The sequence below is a fragment of the Ipomoea nil genome, unplaced genomic scaffold (assembly GCF_001879475.1).
Source record: "Ipomoea nil cultivar Tokyo-kokei standard unplaced genomic scaffold, Asagao_1.1 scaffold2761, whole genome shotgun sequence".
NCBI lineage: Eukaryota > Viridiplantae > Streptophyta > Magnoliopsida > Solanales > Convolvulaceae > Ipomoea > Ipomoea nil.
Window position 1 is genome coordinate 2,015,764 of NW_017619189.1, and position 15,445 is coordinate 2,031,208.

General features: G+C 35.3%; 1 protein-coding gene across 3 annotated transcripts in view; it reads left to right on the plus strand.

Moving 5' to 3' along the window:
* Positions 1 to 1,802: 1,802 nt before the first annotated feature.
* The window catches only part of LOC109157185 (bidirectional sugar transporter SWEET4-like), a 28,731-nt gene continuing 15,088 nt past the window's right edge, over positions 1,803 to 15,445 (plus strand). Inside the window, exons 1-6 of one of the 3 annotated variants that reach the window (XR_002050189.1) lie at positions 1,803 to 1,917; positions 2,149 to 2,185; positions 2,771 to 3,149; positions 4,071 to 4,190; positions 6,218 to 6,467; positions 7,936 to 7,945. Coding sequence is in view for 2 of the 3 variants with exons in the window: in XM_019305115.1 (XP_019160660.1) it covers positions 1,875 to 1,917; positions 2,149 to 2,185; positions 2,771 to 3,149; positions 4,071 to 4,190; positions 6,218 to 6,382 (744 nt within the window). In the remaining variant the exon portion in view is untranslated. Of the gene's footprint in view, positions 1,918 to 2,148; positions 2,186 to 2,770; positions 3,150 to 4,070; positions 4,191 to 6,217; positions 6,518 to 7,935; positions 7,946 to 15,445 lie in introns of those variants that run through there. The other 2 variants (XM_019305115.1, XM_019305117.1) reach the window with 2 other exon arrangements.

A 15,445-nucleotide genomic window follows, 5' to 3' on the forward strand; every position in this document is an offset into this window, starting at 1 on the left:
TATAAGGAGGTAAACCAGTTTAAGTTGAGACTAGGTTTTGAGTGTCGAGGAGAACCCACAACTACTACCTGAGGGTGTGCATGGGGTGCCTTAAGATTCTAGTCGGCAAAGGACTACAAGGCGGTAAACCAGCTTAGGTTGAGACTTGGTTTTGAGTGTCAAGGGAAACCCAACCCGAAACCACTATAAGGGTATGCATAAAGCAAATTAAATCCTATCTTATGACTCTAGCCGGTAAAAGACTAGCCTAGGTTGGACAAATTATGCCCTGGACCCGTGTCCACAATGCATTGTGGACACGAGTCCAAAACGACATCGTTTTCAGGGAAAACGCGTCATTCCAGTTTTTTTTTTTTTTTTTTTTTTCGCCGTTAACGGCGTTATTCATTTATGCCATTATGAATGTACAGTTATGGGATTATGAATGTACAGTTATGGAATTATGAATGTAAGTTATAAAATTATGAACGCAGAGCCCTGACATTATGAACTTACAATTATGAACATATAGTGATAAAATTATGAACATAGAGCTCTAAAAGTGTGAACATGTAGCTTCGAAAATTATGATTTTACAGTTATTGAATTATGAATGTACAGTTACGGAATTATGAATGTACAGTTACGCAATTATGAATGTACAGTTATGGAATTATGAACACAGAGCTCTGACATTATGAACTTACAATATGAACATATAGTGATAAAATTATGAACATAGAGCTCTAAAATTGTGAACATAGGGCTTCGAAAATTATGAAGTTACAGTTATTGAATTATGAATGTACAGTTACGGAATTATGAATGTACAGTTATGGAAGTATGAATGTACAGTTATGGAATTATGAACATAGAGCTCTGACATTATGAACATATAGTAATAAAATTATGAACATATACTCCTATAACGAAGCGGTCTGAATTTTTTTTTTATTTTTTTTAAAAAGTGAAAGATAACAGTGTCACTAACGGCACTGTTACCCGTGTCCAGCTTGCATGCTGGACACGGGTCCATAGCATAACGATTGCCTAGGTTGAGACTTGGTTTTGTTTAATAAGACTGAAGAGATAATTGAATACTGAACAATTAGTAGGAAAAAGATACGTTGAAAGTTAAAAATTGACAAGTAATTAGAAATTAAGGTTAGATGTATTTGATAAAATTAATTACTGTATAAGTTAATACACGTAAAAAGATATAGAAGCTATTCGTATATTAATGACATACAAAATAACAAGCTAATATTATTAGTCGAAAGAAAAACCTAAAACTTACTTTTCAAACAGTATGAGAGGTAGCATCTAAAAATACAAGTTTATACTAAAGTCTACGAACTTATTTACTAGGTTATATATTAAGAAGGTCAATTTTAGTTGAGTTTGATTTGTTTATTATAAAATAAATGATGAATTCATCATCATCAAAATACTTTTAGTCAAGGGAAAATTATAATTTAGTGCCCCTCACAAATATGCCAATTACCAATGTTATTCATGAATTATTAGTGGAGTAAATGTTATCACTCAATCTTTAATATTTGAAATATTTTGCCCCTCCACTAATAGGAAGAATGAGAGATATTGTTGTCGACAGATCGAATGAGACCAAACGAAGAAAGAAAAAAACGTGGTATTCGAACATGGAAAACGACGAGTAACCACATTTATACCACTAATAATTCAGAAGAAGGATAATATATGTCACGTTTTCAAAATTGAGCTCACAATTTATAGTTTTTTTTCTTTAATGAATTCACTATATAAAGAGCTCAGCATCTCTATTTCTTGTATACCTCATCTTCCATATCTCCCTCTTTTCTGTTTATTGCATTCTCTTTAATTTGTTCTGAACACATTATATTGCCATTCTAATCATGCTTTCAATGGACACTACTCGTACACTTATTGGCATAATAGGTTAGTTTGATGAATAATATCATTCTCTCACTATTATATATATTTAAATATTGATGTACTTTTAACTTACTAAAGTTTTTCACCAATTTTTGTAATAAGATCAAACTCGATTTCAATTTCACACGCAAACAAAAAATCCTATGAAATTGTGAACAATAATTCACATTTTCTCTTGGATTATATACCTTGATGTGATAAAGCTGATGCACATTTTTATTGGTTAATTTTCAGGGAATGTTACAGCTCTGGTCTTGTACTTGTCACCCTTGTAAGTTCCATTTTGCAATAATAACTTTTAATATCAATTTTTTATTAGAAAAATTGTTTAGATACTAAATGATGCATGCTAATTAAGCTTAATCAAATTCCGACGCCCCCCCCCCCCCCCCAACACACATATATATTAGTTATACACTTATACATACATATGTTTCTAATTATTTTTGAGTAATTAATGAAAATCTAGTTTTTAGCATATGGAATTGAAAAATCTAGATTTATAGGTTCTATTTGGTAACATAGTTAGTTTATCAGTTACTTTTGGTTTATTTAATTTGACCACTATTAGTTGTTGGTTAAACAACCAATATAAGTATTTGATTAATTAGCTTTTTGTAACAGCTTATATTACTTTAAAACGCTAAAATTCAAAAAGATGCTCAAAGTAGTTTTTTCGATCAGTTTTTTTGAGAAAATAATCAACTAAGCTAATAGCTAATTTACCAAACATTTTTTCTACAATAAGCTAATTAGCTAACAACTACCAGCTATTTACCAAACATCTCCATAAAGTTTGATTGTATAATTAAATATAATGCATTTATATTTTTTTCTTTTTAAATAAAATTTTCAGCCCCATAATTGTGAAGATATGGAAGAAAAAATCAGTGCAGCAATACTCTGCAGCAACCTACCTGGCCACATTCCTCAACTGTGGCATTTGGGTGTTGTACGGACTCCCCACTGTGCATCCAAACAGCTTCCTTGTGATGACCATCTGTGCCGCCGGCGTAGCCATTGAGGTTGTCTTCTTAATTGTGTTCCTCTTCTGCTCCGACACAAAGAAGAGATTTAGAGTTGGTGTCATCGTCCTTGCCGAGGTTGCTTTCATGGCGGCTCTTGCTATTTGTGTCATCACCCTTGCCCATACTTGGAAGCTTCGATCTGCCATTGTTGGTAGCGTTGCAGTGGTCAGCAGCGTTCTCATGTATGCTTCTCCCTTGGCAATCATGGTTCGTAATTTACTTACTTTATTTTCCATTTTCATTCTTTTACGTTGGTTTTGGCCATTGCATGTTTGGTAAAATAGTTAGTCTATAGACTAATTTTGACTTATTTGACAGTTTATACTTTATACCAAACACCTTTCTACCCAAACCCAATCAGCTAACAGTTTGAGTACTACTGACTCTGTTATAAATGTAGTATCTGTCGCAAAGAGTCAATGACTCCTATTAAAGCACAATAGAATCAATACCGACCACCCTCACTGGGAATCAAATCAATAACCTCCCATTTGATCATACCACTTCATGTCATTAGACTACAAGGTCATTGGCGCATAATTTGGTTTCTATTTGTAGAGAAGGAAAGATTTAATTTCATTTTCATCCTTTTTCATGATTTATATTACCCACAAAAGGCGAAATTCCCTTACCCCTAAACCTTCGCACACTGGCCGTTCAAAAGGGTCTCAACATCACATTAGGAACAATTATTTTGTGAACCATGAATAAATGCTGTATTTTTTTATATACTAAAGGTACATTATTTATGTACTGAATGTACATTATTTAATATTATGTAAAATAGTGTATCTTCAATACTCAAATAATGTACCTTCGGTACATAAATAATGTACCTTTAATATATATTAAAAATATACTTTTAATTCATTATTCGTGGAATAATTATTACTCATTAAGTAAAATATAATGATCATGTTTACTGTCTAAATGGAGCCTACTACATTGAGTGTAAGTGTGTACGTAACTGTACTCTCACATGGTAATTGTCGAGCTCGATCATGTCTTTAATATAATTTATTATTTAGAAATTAACTGAGTTGTTCATGCGGACTTTTTCATTAATTATATAGAGATGTGAGTTGGAAGCATAAGATTAAACATATAAATAATTGTTTTGATGTGCAGAAATTGGTGATCACCACAAAGAGTGTGGAATACATGCCGCTTTCCGTTTCACTCTGCGCCTTTGCGAATAGTCTTTGCTGGATTGGCTATGCCTTTATTCAATTTGACCCCTATATATTGGTAACTAATCTCCCACTACCAAATATTTTCTCTTTACATTACATAATAAACTTGAGCCCAAAATTGATATATGTTGAACAAATTAATTGAATTACATGTCAATGTCATTTTTCAAAAATTTTCATGTTTGGCTATCAAAAGAAAATGAAGCCAACAAAAAATACCATTCTGATCAAAAGAAAAAAGATTTATTTTAGGATTCGTTTGAAAACTCGAAAAATGACTCCCATTCTTTGACTGTTAATAAAAAATAAAATCAACATAAAAGATTCATTCTAATCAAAGTAAAAATGACTCATTTTAAAACACACACACACTCTCTCTAAATTTGATCGGACTAGATTAAATAATAAAAACCTTTATCTGACGTACAAAAAAACTTAATTTTTTTGCTTTAATTTCTTTAGTTCAATGCTATTAAATTTATCAATGTTTAATTAAATATGAGTTGGTTTTGGCCAAACTAAATAATCAAATCTTTGTTCGACTTGCCACATTCCAAAGGTATATTTTTTTTTTCAAAATTTTAAATTCATAATTCACTACTGGAAATTATGAAATTTCCGACCACCTAAAAGTGATCTTAAATCAAGTCGAAAGCCTTGTTTCGACCACTTTTGGTATTCAGAAAAACCTTTGTTGCTATTTCCGATCACTTTTTGGTGTCAACTTGATTTAAGGTCATTTTCAGGTGGTCGAAAATTTCATAATTTCCAGTAGTGATTATTATATTTATCAATTTATGTATTTATTTATATTATAATAAGTTACAAGTTAAAAATTATTTATTTACATTTTTTTATTATAATTATTATTAATCTTTATAACCATTTTAAATTTTAATTTATAATTTCATTTTAAAATAAATAATTATTATTATCATCATTCAAATATTTAATATTTTATAATATTTTTTGTTTAAATAAACCAAATAGAATAAATATAATTTTTTGACATTCAGTCAAATAGAAAAATACTGTTTTTAACTTTGACTTGAGCACCATAAAATGAAAAATATTTTTAGAGAAATGATTCATTTTTTATAAATTATTTTAAGAAAACATTTTTATTGTTTTTAAATAGACTTTTCGAGATTCTTACTCAAAACACATTTTTCGAGATTCTTACTCTCACTCTTTGAGTGATGTCAAAACAGGTGGGATTAGGTTGGACTGTCATATGCTCAGTTACTATTTGAACTAGATTAGGTTAACCTGGTTAAAATTTTGAACTATGTCAAACATGCTTATTCAATAAAAAATCTTTGTCCAGCCCAACACATGGAATATAAAATAAAATAAAAATAAAGTAATTTTTTTGTTAATTTAGAGTTATATCATTTATCAATTTATGTATTAATTTTTTTTTTTAAAGTTATACCTTAAAAATTATTTGTTTATATCTTTTTATTATTTTTAATGTTAATCTTTATAATTAATTAACTATATTAATTTTAATTTAAAATTTCATTTTATATAAATATTTATAATACAAGTACAATATCATTTCTAAAATAATTAATATTGTATAAAAACTATCTTTGTAGTTAATTTCTATTTATTTTTTGGAAAAATGAACCATGTAGAAGAAAACAATTGTTTTTACTTTTAATCAAACATCAATAAATTAAAATGGTGTTTTGAAGAATGAGATATTTTTCCAAAAACGATTTTCTGAGTTTTCAAACATACCTAAATGTGTTTGATAAAAATTATATAATGATGAATATAAAATAAATTTGAAATTCATATTTTAATAATTGAAACTTCTTTACTTGGAAAGTTGGAATAGCTTCTCTTTAGAATTTAAAAAAAAAAAAAAAATACTTGCTTACCAATAAAATAGCTATAAATCTAACGGAAAGCTAATGGAAATTAAAATGATATAATTTTTTTATATTGTGATAAAATAAAAGTACAACTGAAAAATTTGATCCTTTTTTGTTTATAAAGGTAGGAAGGCATATTTATAATTTATTTTATAGCTTGAAAAATTCATGAAAAAAGGAGGAAAATATTATGTTTCAGGCACCAAATGGTATGGGAGCTGTATCCGGATTGGTCCAATTAGTGTTGTACATAAAATACTATAAATCCAACAAAATTGTTGAAGAAAAGCAGGTGGATATGGAAGTGGGGATGACCCAGAATGAATTGTCTACCAACACCAAGAAACCCTGCAGTGAGGGTTGACCGAAGATGTTTGCTTATTACACTACTTACATGAATGATATTCAAATCAACATTTTGTATTTCCTGTTTTATTTTTACCTAAATGGTGATAAAATAAATATTAAAAAAAAAAAAAACCTTTTGCTTTTTCTTTTACTTCAAGTGAATCAATGCTACACTACAGTTACAAGATCTCGGAATCATGTATATCTACTAAATTATATAACGGTCAATTTTCAGTAGAGGCAAAACATAACAAAAAAGATAGTTTGAAGAAAAAAAATGAAACACTTAAGAAGAGCCATAATAAAGCTGTGTTGAATAATAATAACAAACCAGATGACAAGATTTGAACATTGGCCATCTTTAAGGCTAATCACGTGCTTTGACACCTAATCTAACCATCTCTTATTAACTTTTATCTATTTTTTTTTTAATACTTATACTAAAACATGTACTCTATATATATATATATATATATATATATATATATATATATATATATATATATATATACATACATACAAGGGTTATATATGGGGTGGGGGTGGTCCAATCATGTTTATTATAAGTTGTACCTTTTTACTACTACGACGAAGGCAAAAGAAGAAAAATACCAAAAAAACTAATAAAAAATTTCATGTCAGCAATATTATTACCGGTAACCTGTACGAAACTACTACTACTACGACGAAGGCGAAAGAAGAAAAGTACCAAAAAAAATTAATAAAAAATTCCATGTCAGCAATATTATTACCGGTAACTTGTAGGAAGCCTGTGAAAAGTTCTAGATGAAAAAAAAAATTATGGTTTATGGCTCTAAATATCACTTATTAAAAATCACGGTGCGGGATGAATAATCAGGAATGGTTCATGGTGCGGGATGACACTTTAGCCGCAATAATTTGTTGGAGAAGAAAAAGAAATGAGATACTTATTTTTTAAGATAAAAATGTCCATCTAACATAAAGGGAAAATTAAAAACCGCCCTGATTCATAGAAAAAAAGTGATATAAGCATATAGCTCAGAAAAAAAAAAAAATCATTTTCCTTAAAATTAATACAGTTATTCTTTCAAGTACTAAAACAGCCAATAATGCTTCCACTATCCCATTAATGTATTAATTTATTCCTTGTTCTATTTTTCTTTATTTTAAATATTACTTCAATGTGATTTTTATATGTATAAATTTTATTTAGTAATACTAAATTAAATATTACGGAGTATGTACCAAAAAAAAAAAAAAAAAAAAAAATCTCCTTGAGTTATAACTGAATTGTTATTTTGGTCCTTAATTATTTTACATGCTCGATTTTAGTCCTATTATTTGAGAGGTTATTCAATTTTTTATTCCTTGATCCAGTGTCAATTGTGTATGTGGAAAACCATCAACAAAGTTGGTCGGACAATTGGTTTGATAAGTTTTCAAATTTGATTTCTTGTTAGAATTATTGTTGAGTTGTCTATTAGTCTTCTTGATTTGAGCTGATCACCTATATGAAATGCAACTTAAAATAATATATTTTATTATGGTCCTTTACCAATTAGGTCACAAGGCATGATTCATTTAAAGGGTATTTTTGAGTAGCACCAATAAGCTTTCTCTTAAATAAAAGATATTGAATGCATGTGGACATACGTTGTCAGAGCATCACATTCAAATATGCGATAATCCACCATTTAGGAAGTAGGAGTACGAGGACAAAATTGTGAAGGGGAGATGAGATTGCGAGGTTTGGTTTCACAACTGGAGCAAGTACTAATTAACCTAAATGTCTCATCGCCAGTTAAGGATTTATTCACCCCACCCATGAATAACACAATGTTCTAATGAATCTAATTCTGAGATCAAAGGAAGATTGAATTTAATTTGAGTTTTGCACGTTGCCAAACTTGAGGGTTGGAGTGTTAAAGAAAGGAATTGGAATGTTTGTTTTTGTTTGGCTAATTATCGCAATAAAATTTGTAGAATATGCACCTTTATTTGTGACGAATTTCATTGCTTGCAAAATGCTTCATTGATCAATTGGACTAATTGCTTGTGACTATATTTTACATTTTTGGCTTCCTAAAAATGGATAATATCTTATTCTATTTTTTTATTATTCCCCAAATCTACTAAAGGATGGACTATATTTTACATTTTTGGCTTCCTAAAAAGGATAATATCTTATTCTATTTTGTTATTATTCCCCAAATCTACTAAAGGATGGACTACATATATATATGTTGGAAAAATTAGCTTAAAATGGCATATTAAGTGGCTATTTTGTGGTACAATTATCAGTGGGGTCCACTTCCGATTTGGGTCGGGTCAAAGTGGATTCAGATTCTTCGTAGTAAGACGAAGAGATTGATATATTGTACGCTCAAAACGGATAATGGGTGAATGAGATATTGATTCTCAAAGTAGACCCATTTAAGTTGGGAAATGAAGGAAAAATGTAGGACTTTGTCCCACATTGGTTTGGAAACAAGATTTGCCCCCCTTATATACATGAGCTCTTTTCAAGATTGTAGAATTGTATAGCATAGAGGCTCTCTCACGCGGGGGGGGGGGGGGGGGGGGGGGGGGGGTGCAAATCAAAATCCAACTAGAGGACATCAAAAAGGCTTGAAATCAAGCCCGAGCTCGCGTGCGCGGGCACGAATGTCGTCCGGAAATGGGCTGGCCTTGCGGGCTAAGTTATGCCTAACTTCGGTATCATTTTCCATCTGTTATAGTCACTTGGCTCGGCCAAAACCGAGAACACCACTCTCGTGCTACAGAGAGCACGAGAGGTTGTGGTGCACCGAGAGCAAAACTCTCGTGCAACGGTGAACACGAGAGGTGTACTCTCGTATTGCACCATAGCACGAGAGGTGTACTCTCGTGGTGTACCACAGCACGAGAGTGTGAACTCTCGTGCACCCCAACGGTCTGAAACCCGAAAGTGCAGAAGATTAAACTCATCTGTTACGGAATTAATACTGTTTTAATTCCAATTTTTAAATTCTGAGTTTAATCCTACTTAGTGGTGACCGTTACAGGTGTTACACAATTGGTTTTAACACCAATTTAATGGCCATGTTGAATGCTATCACTCCAACATCCCTATATAAAGAGAGGTAGAAGCAGTAGCTTTTTACACAGTGAGAAACAAAGGAATTCCAGTAACTTTTCATCTCAAAACTTCTGCTTCTACTCTCTTCTTTAGCCAATCTGTGTTCCAGCTTTGCTTTGTTTGCCGGGTTCCTTGTTTAGGTGCTTAAACAAGGAATCGTAGCACGTTTTATCCTGGAAAACCTAGGCTACAACGCTCCTAGCACTTGTGGGAGGTAGCAAATAAGGTTTTAAGGAAAAGAACTTCGTGTTCGAACTCGTGCTAAATCCCTACCCAAACACTCAACCTTTTCCTTCCCAATTCTTTCTGTTTTCCCATATAATATTAATCTTTTCGTAGGATTATTATTTTTGGGAATTTTCAACCATATTACCCAACAATCTTAAAACCTTATTTCCGTTTCCCGTTGGTTGTTTATCTCTAATTTCCTAGAAGAAATGGAGAATCCAGTTTTGCCAGCTCTCGGGGAGGAAAATGTTGTTGAGAACAACAGTGGTGGGAATGGCAATAATGTTGCTAATTCCCAGGCTACACCAGTGAACGTTGGTTCACAAGATGGTGGGAGCACCGAGGGATATATTCCCATGACTCGGGTACCTACGGTACCGAGTGGTTCGGCCGAAAGACCGGAGAAATTCACCGGTATTGGATCGAATTTCAAAAGGTGGCAACAAAAGATGTTGTTCTACCTAGCAACTCTCGGCTTGGCGAGATTTTTGACCGAGAAGGTTCCCGAACTAAGGGAACAGGATGCCCAATCCGTGATGGCAGTTGGCTATTGGAAGGATTCGGACTTCCTATGCCGAAACTACACCCTAAATGGATTGTGTGATGCGTTATACGATGTATATCGCAAGATTGGCACAGCGAAAGCGCTGTGGGAAGCTTTGGATCATAAATACCGAAGTGAGGATGCCGGCGCAAAGAAATTTGTGGTTGGCCGATTCCTTGACTTCAAAATGGTTGATTCCAAAACCGTGCTAAGTCAGGTTGAAGATTTACAACTAATCTTTGATGAAATCCGTGACGAAGGCATGACGTTGAGTGAAGCCTTCCTAGTGGGATCTGTTATCCACTTGCTGCCTCCAGGGTGGAAGGACTTCAAGAATTACCTTAAGCATAAGCGAAAGGAAATGAACCTGGAGGACCTGATCCAGCGACTCCGAATTGAGGAGGGGAACAGGACGAATGATGGAAGAAATTCTGTCACTATTGGTGCTAAAGCCAATGTTGTGGAGCATGCTAAAAACTCCAAGAAGAACAAGAAGGACAAGCAAAAGCTAGGTCCGAAAGGAGGCATTACCAAGAAGAAATTTCATGGAAAATGCTTCAATTGTGGCAAGACTGGCCACAAGTCCTCTGAGTGCAAAGTTCCAAAGAAGAAGAACAAGAGTTCTGAAGCCAACATGGTTGAGGAAAGCAATCAGAAGGAGGTCGAGATTAGCCTTTCGGCTATGGTGACCGAGGTGAACCTCGTGGACTCTAACCCACGAGAGTGGTTCATCGACACTGGTGCAACAAGGCATTTGTGTTGCAACCGAGAGATGTTCAATACCTTTGAGACCGTTGAGGGCGAGAAGGTTTGGATGGGAAACTCTGCTCAATCTGCTGTGGAAGGCGTGGGCAAGGTGGTTCTGAAGATGACTTCCGGGAAGGAACTGACGTTGAACAACGTGCTGTATGTTCCAGAGCTGAGGAAGAATCTGGTGTCTGGCTCACTGTTGAACAAGCATGGCTTTCGCATGGTGTTCGAGTCAGATAAGGTTGTTTTGTCTAAGATAGGAATGTTTGTAGGCAAAGGTTATGTAACTGATGGGCTTTTTAAGCTCAATGTAATGCCTATTATCATGAATAAGAGCAAAGTTAATTCCGTTTACTTGCTTGAGTCTTCCAATTTGTGGCATGGTAGACTAGGTCACGTTAATTATAATTCTATACGTAGATTAATTAACATGGACCATATTCCTAATTTTCAAATTAACACAAACAACAAATGTGAAATTTGTGTTGAGGCAAAATTAACAAAAGTACCTTTCAAATCGGTTGAAAGGGAAACTGAACCACTAGAATTAATCCATAGTGATTTGTGCGATTTTAGATCGATACAAACGAGAGGTGGTAATAAATATTTTATCACGTTTATCGACGATATCACACGTTATTGCTATGTGTATTTGCTTAAAAGCAAAGACGAAGCCTTGGAAAAATTCATTCTTTATAAGAATGAAGTTGAAAACCAACTTAATCGTAAGATTAAGAAAGTTAGAAGCGATCGAGGTGGTGAGTACGAAGCACCTATTGGTGATTTCTGTGCGAGTGTAGGTATAATACACGAGCGTACTGCACCTTACTCACCTCAATCGAACGGTGTTGCCGAACGAAAGAATCGTACATTGAAAGATATGATGAATGCGATGCTTATAAGTTCGGGCCTACCTCAAGACGCGTGGGGTGAGGCTATTTTGACAAGTAATTACCTTTTAAATAAGGTACCCCACAAGAAGCTTGATAAGACTCCTTATGAGCTGTGGAACGGTAGGAAACCTTCCTACTAGTACCTGAAAGTATGGGGGTGTCTTGCCAAAGTTTTGGTGCCAACACCTAAGAAAGTAAAGATAGGTCCTAAGACGGTGGACTGTATCTTTATTGGCTATGCACATAATAGTAATGTTTATCGGTTCTTAGTACACGAGTCCCATAATCCGGACGTACACGAGAACACGATAATAGAATCAAGGAATGCATCTTTCTTTGAAAATGTATTTCCCTGTAGGTCTAATGAGGGACCGAGTTCGTCAAAACGAACGTTTGACGAAGCTATGGATAATGATAGTGGGGAATCCGAGAGAGAACCCGAGCTCGAGCCAAGACGCAGTAAGCGGGCGAGAGTTGGAAAATCATTTGGTCCTGATTTTCTAACTTACTTGTTGGAGTACGATTCGAGTACTCTAACTTGTTTATTAGAAAATGAACCCAATTTTCTATCTTGTTTGATAGAAAACGAGCCTCGAACGTACGGAGAAGCCGTGACTTCTACAGAAGGACCAATGTGGAAAGAGGCTATTAAAAGTGAAGTGGATTCTATTTTACAGAATCACACTTGGGAACTTGTTGATCTTCCTCCGGGTAGTAAACCCTTAGGATCCAAGTGGGTCTTTAAAAGGAAGATGAAACCCGATGGTTCCATCGAGAAGTATAAGGCTAGGCTTGTAATCAAGGGTTACAGGCAACGCGAGGGCCTTGATTACTTCGACACGTATTCTCCCGTGACGAGAATAAATTCCATTAGAATGATACTTGCTATAGCCATGCTGCGGAATTTGGAAGTTCATCAAATGGACGTTAAAACCGCTTTCCTAAATGGCGAACTAGATGAGGAAATCTATATGGAACAACCCGAAGGGTTCGTGGTTCCGGGCCAAGAAATGAAAGTGTGTAAGTTGGTTAAATCGCTATATGGTTTAAAACAAGCGCCTAAGCAATGGCACGAGAAGTTTGACCATGCGATGTTAACTAATGGGTTTAAAATAAACGAAAGTGACAAATGTGTCTACGTTAAGGAAACGATAGACGGTTATGTCATTCTTTGTTTATACGTAGATGACATGCTCATCGTTGGTAATAACGATCGGATGATCAAGTCTACCAAAAACATGTTAAATGTGAGATTTGACATGAAGGATATGGGTTTGGCTGATTTAATCCTCGGGATTAGAATCATTAGAAGACCCGATGGTCTGGTGTTGAGCCAATCACATTATATTGATAAAATCCTTGAAAAATTTAACAAGGATAATCATCAAGGGACTAGGACGCCATTAGATCGAAGCGTTCATCTAACCAAGAACCACGGGGAGTGTATTTCTCAAGTAGAATATGCTCGGGTTATTGGTAGTTTGATGTATCTAATGAGCTGCACTAGGCCGGATATTGCCTTTGCGGTTAGTAAACTCAGTAGATATACGAGTAACCCCGGTGCCATGCACTGGACGGCAATAGTGAAGGTTCTGAAATACTTAAGGTATACTCGAGACCTTGGACTGCACTATGGGAGATATCCTGCTGTACTTGAAGGGTATAGCGACGCTAGCTGGATATCTGATATTAAGGACTCTAAGTCCACGAGTGGCTACGTGTTTACACTAGCCGGTGCAGCCGTTGCATGGAAATCTTCTAAACAGACCATGATAGCTAGATCCACGATGGAATCTGAGCTGATAGCCTTGGACAAATGTTGTGAAGAGGCTGAATGGCTACGCCATTTTTTAGAGGATATTCCTAATTGGGAAAGACCTGTACCTCCAATGTGTGTGCATTGTGATAGTCAAGCTGCAATTGGGAGAGTACAGAATCACATGTATAATGGTAAGTCTAGACATGTACGTCGTAGACATAATACCATTAGACAACTTCTCACAACTGGTGTTGTCTCGATTAACTACGTAAAGTCAGAAGACAATATAGCGGATCCGCTAACCAAAGGGTTATGTAGAGTAGCTGTGGAGAAGTTGAGACGAGGAATGGGTCTAAAGCCCTTGGTATAAAGTTCTATAGTGGACACCCAACCTAGCTGGCACCTAGGTTCAATGGGACAACTAAATTATGGAACGGAGCGTGTCACTGTGGGGGTCTCGGATTCCCTACCACTCCTCGTTAGAAACAGTGGCTCCCGCACAAGGTTAGCATGTTAAATGCTTTAGTGATTCGAATGTCGGTTGACATATGTGAGTATGCGGGATACTCGGGAAAGAATCACCTATGTGAGAGAGAAGTGAGGGTCGCTTCAAAGGAGAATTGACGGGCACAATTCTTCACAAACTCTTGCAGAACCAGGAATGGTGACCCACGACCAAAATGGGCACAATCATGAGAACAAAGCATGGTTGGGAGGTTCCTGTGTGAGATATGTCATCGTCTACAAAAACGGCAGTCGGTTCAAAGACATCGCGTTCTACCGTACAGTCAGTAGAGTAAATGTATCTTACGAGGGAAGGTTCAAAGGGTGTGACCCTACCTATCCTATGCAGGGATCGACCGTTGAACACAGTTGTTTCCGTTTTAAAACTACCCCGAAAATCAATTTTCATTCATGTGGGGGATTGTTGGAAAAATTAGCTTAAAATGGCATAAAATGGCATATTAAGTGGCTATTTTGTGGTACAATTATCAGTGGGGTCCACTTAAGACGAAGAGATTGATATATTGTACGCTCAAAACGGATAATGGGTGAATGAGATATTGATTCTCAAAGTAGACCCATTTAAGTTGGGAAATGAAGGAAAAATGTAGGACTTTGTCCCACATTGGTTTGGAAACAAGATTTGCCCCCCTTATATACATGAGCTCTTTTCAAGCTTGTAGAATTGTATAGCATAGAGGCTCTCACGCGCGGGGGGGGGGGGGGGGGGGGGTGCAAATCAAAATCCAATTAGAGGACATCAAAGCGTGCGCCGGCACCTGCGGGCACGAATGTCGTCCGGAAATGGGCTGGCCTTGCGGGTTAAGTTATGCCTAACTTCGGTATCATTTTCCATCTGTTATAGTCACTTGGCTCGGCCACCACTCTCGTGCTACAGAGAGCACGAGAGGTTGTGGTGCACCGAGAGCAAAACTCTCGTGCAACGGTGAACAGTGTACCACAGCACGAGAGTGTGAACTCTCGTGCACCCCAACGGTCTGAAACCCGAAAGTGCAGAAGATTAAACTCATCTGTTACGGAATTAATACTGTTTTAATTCCAATTTTTAAATTCTGAGTTTAATCCTACTTAGTGGTGACCGTTACAGGTGTTACACAATTGGTTTTAACACAAATTTAATGGCCATGTTGAATGCTATCACTCCAACATCCCTATATAAAGAGAGGTAGAAGCAGTAGCTTTTTACACAGTGAGAAACAAAGGAATTCCAGTAACTTTTCATCTCAAAACTTCTGCTTCTACTCTCTTCTTTAGCCAATCTATGTTCCAGCTTTGCTTTG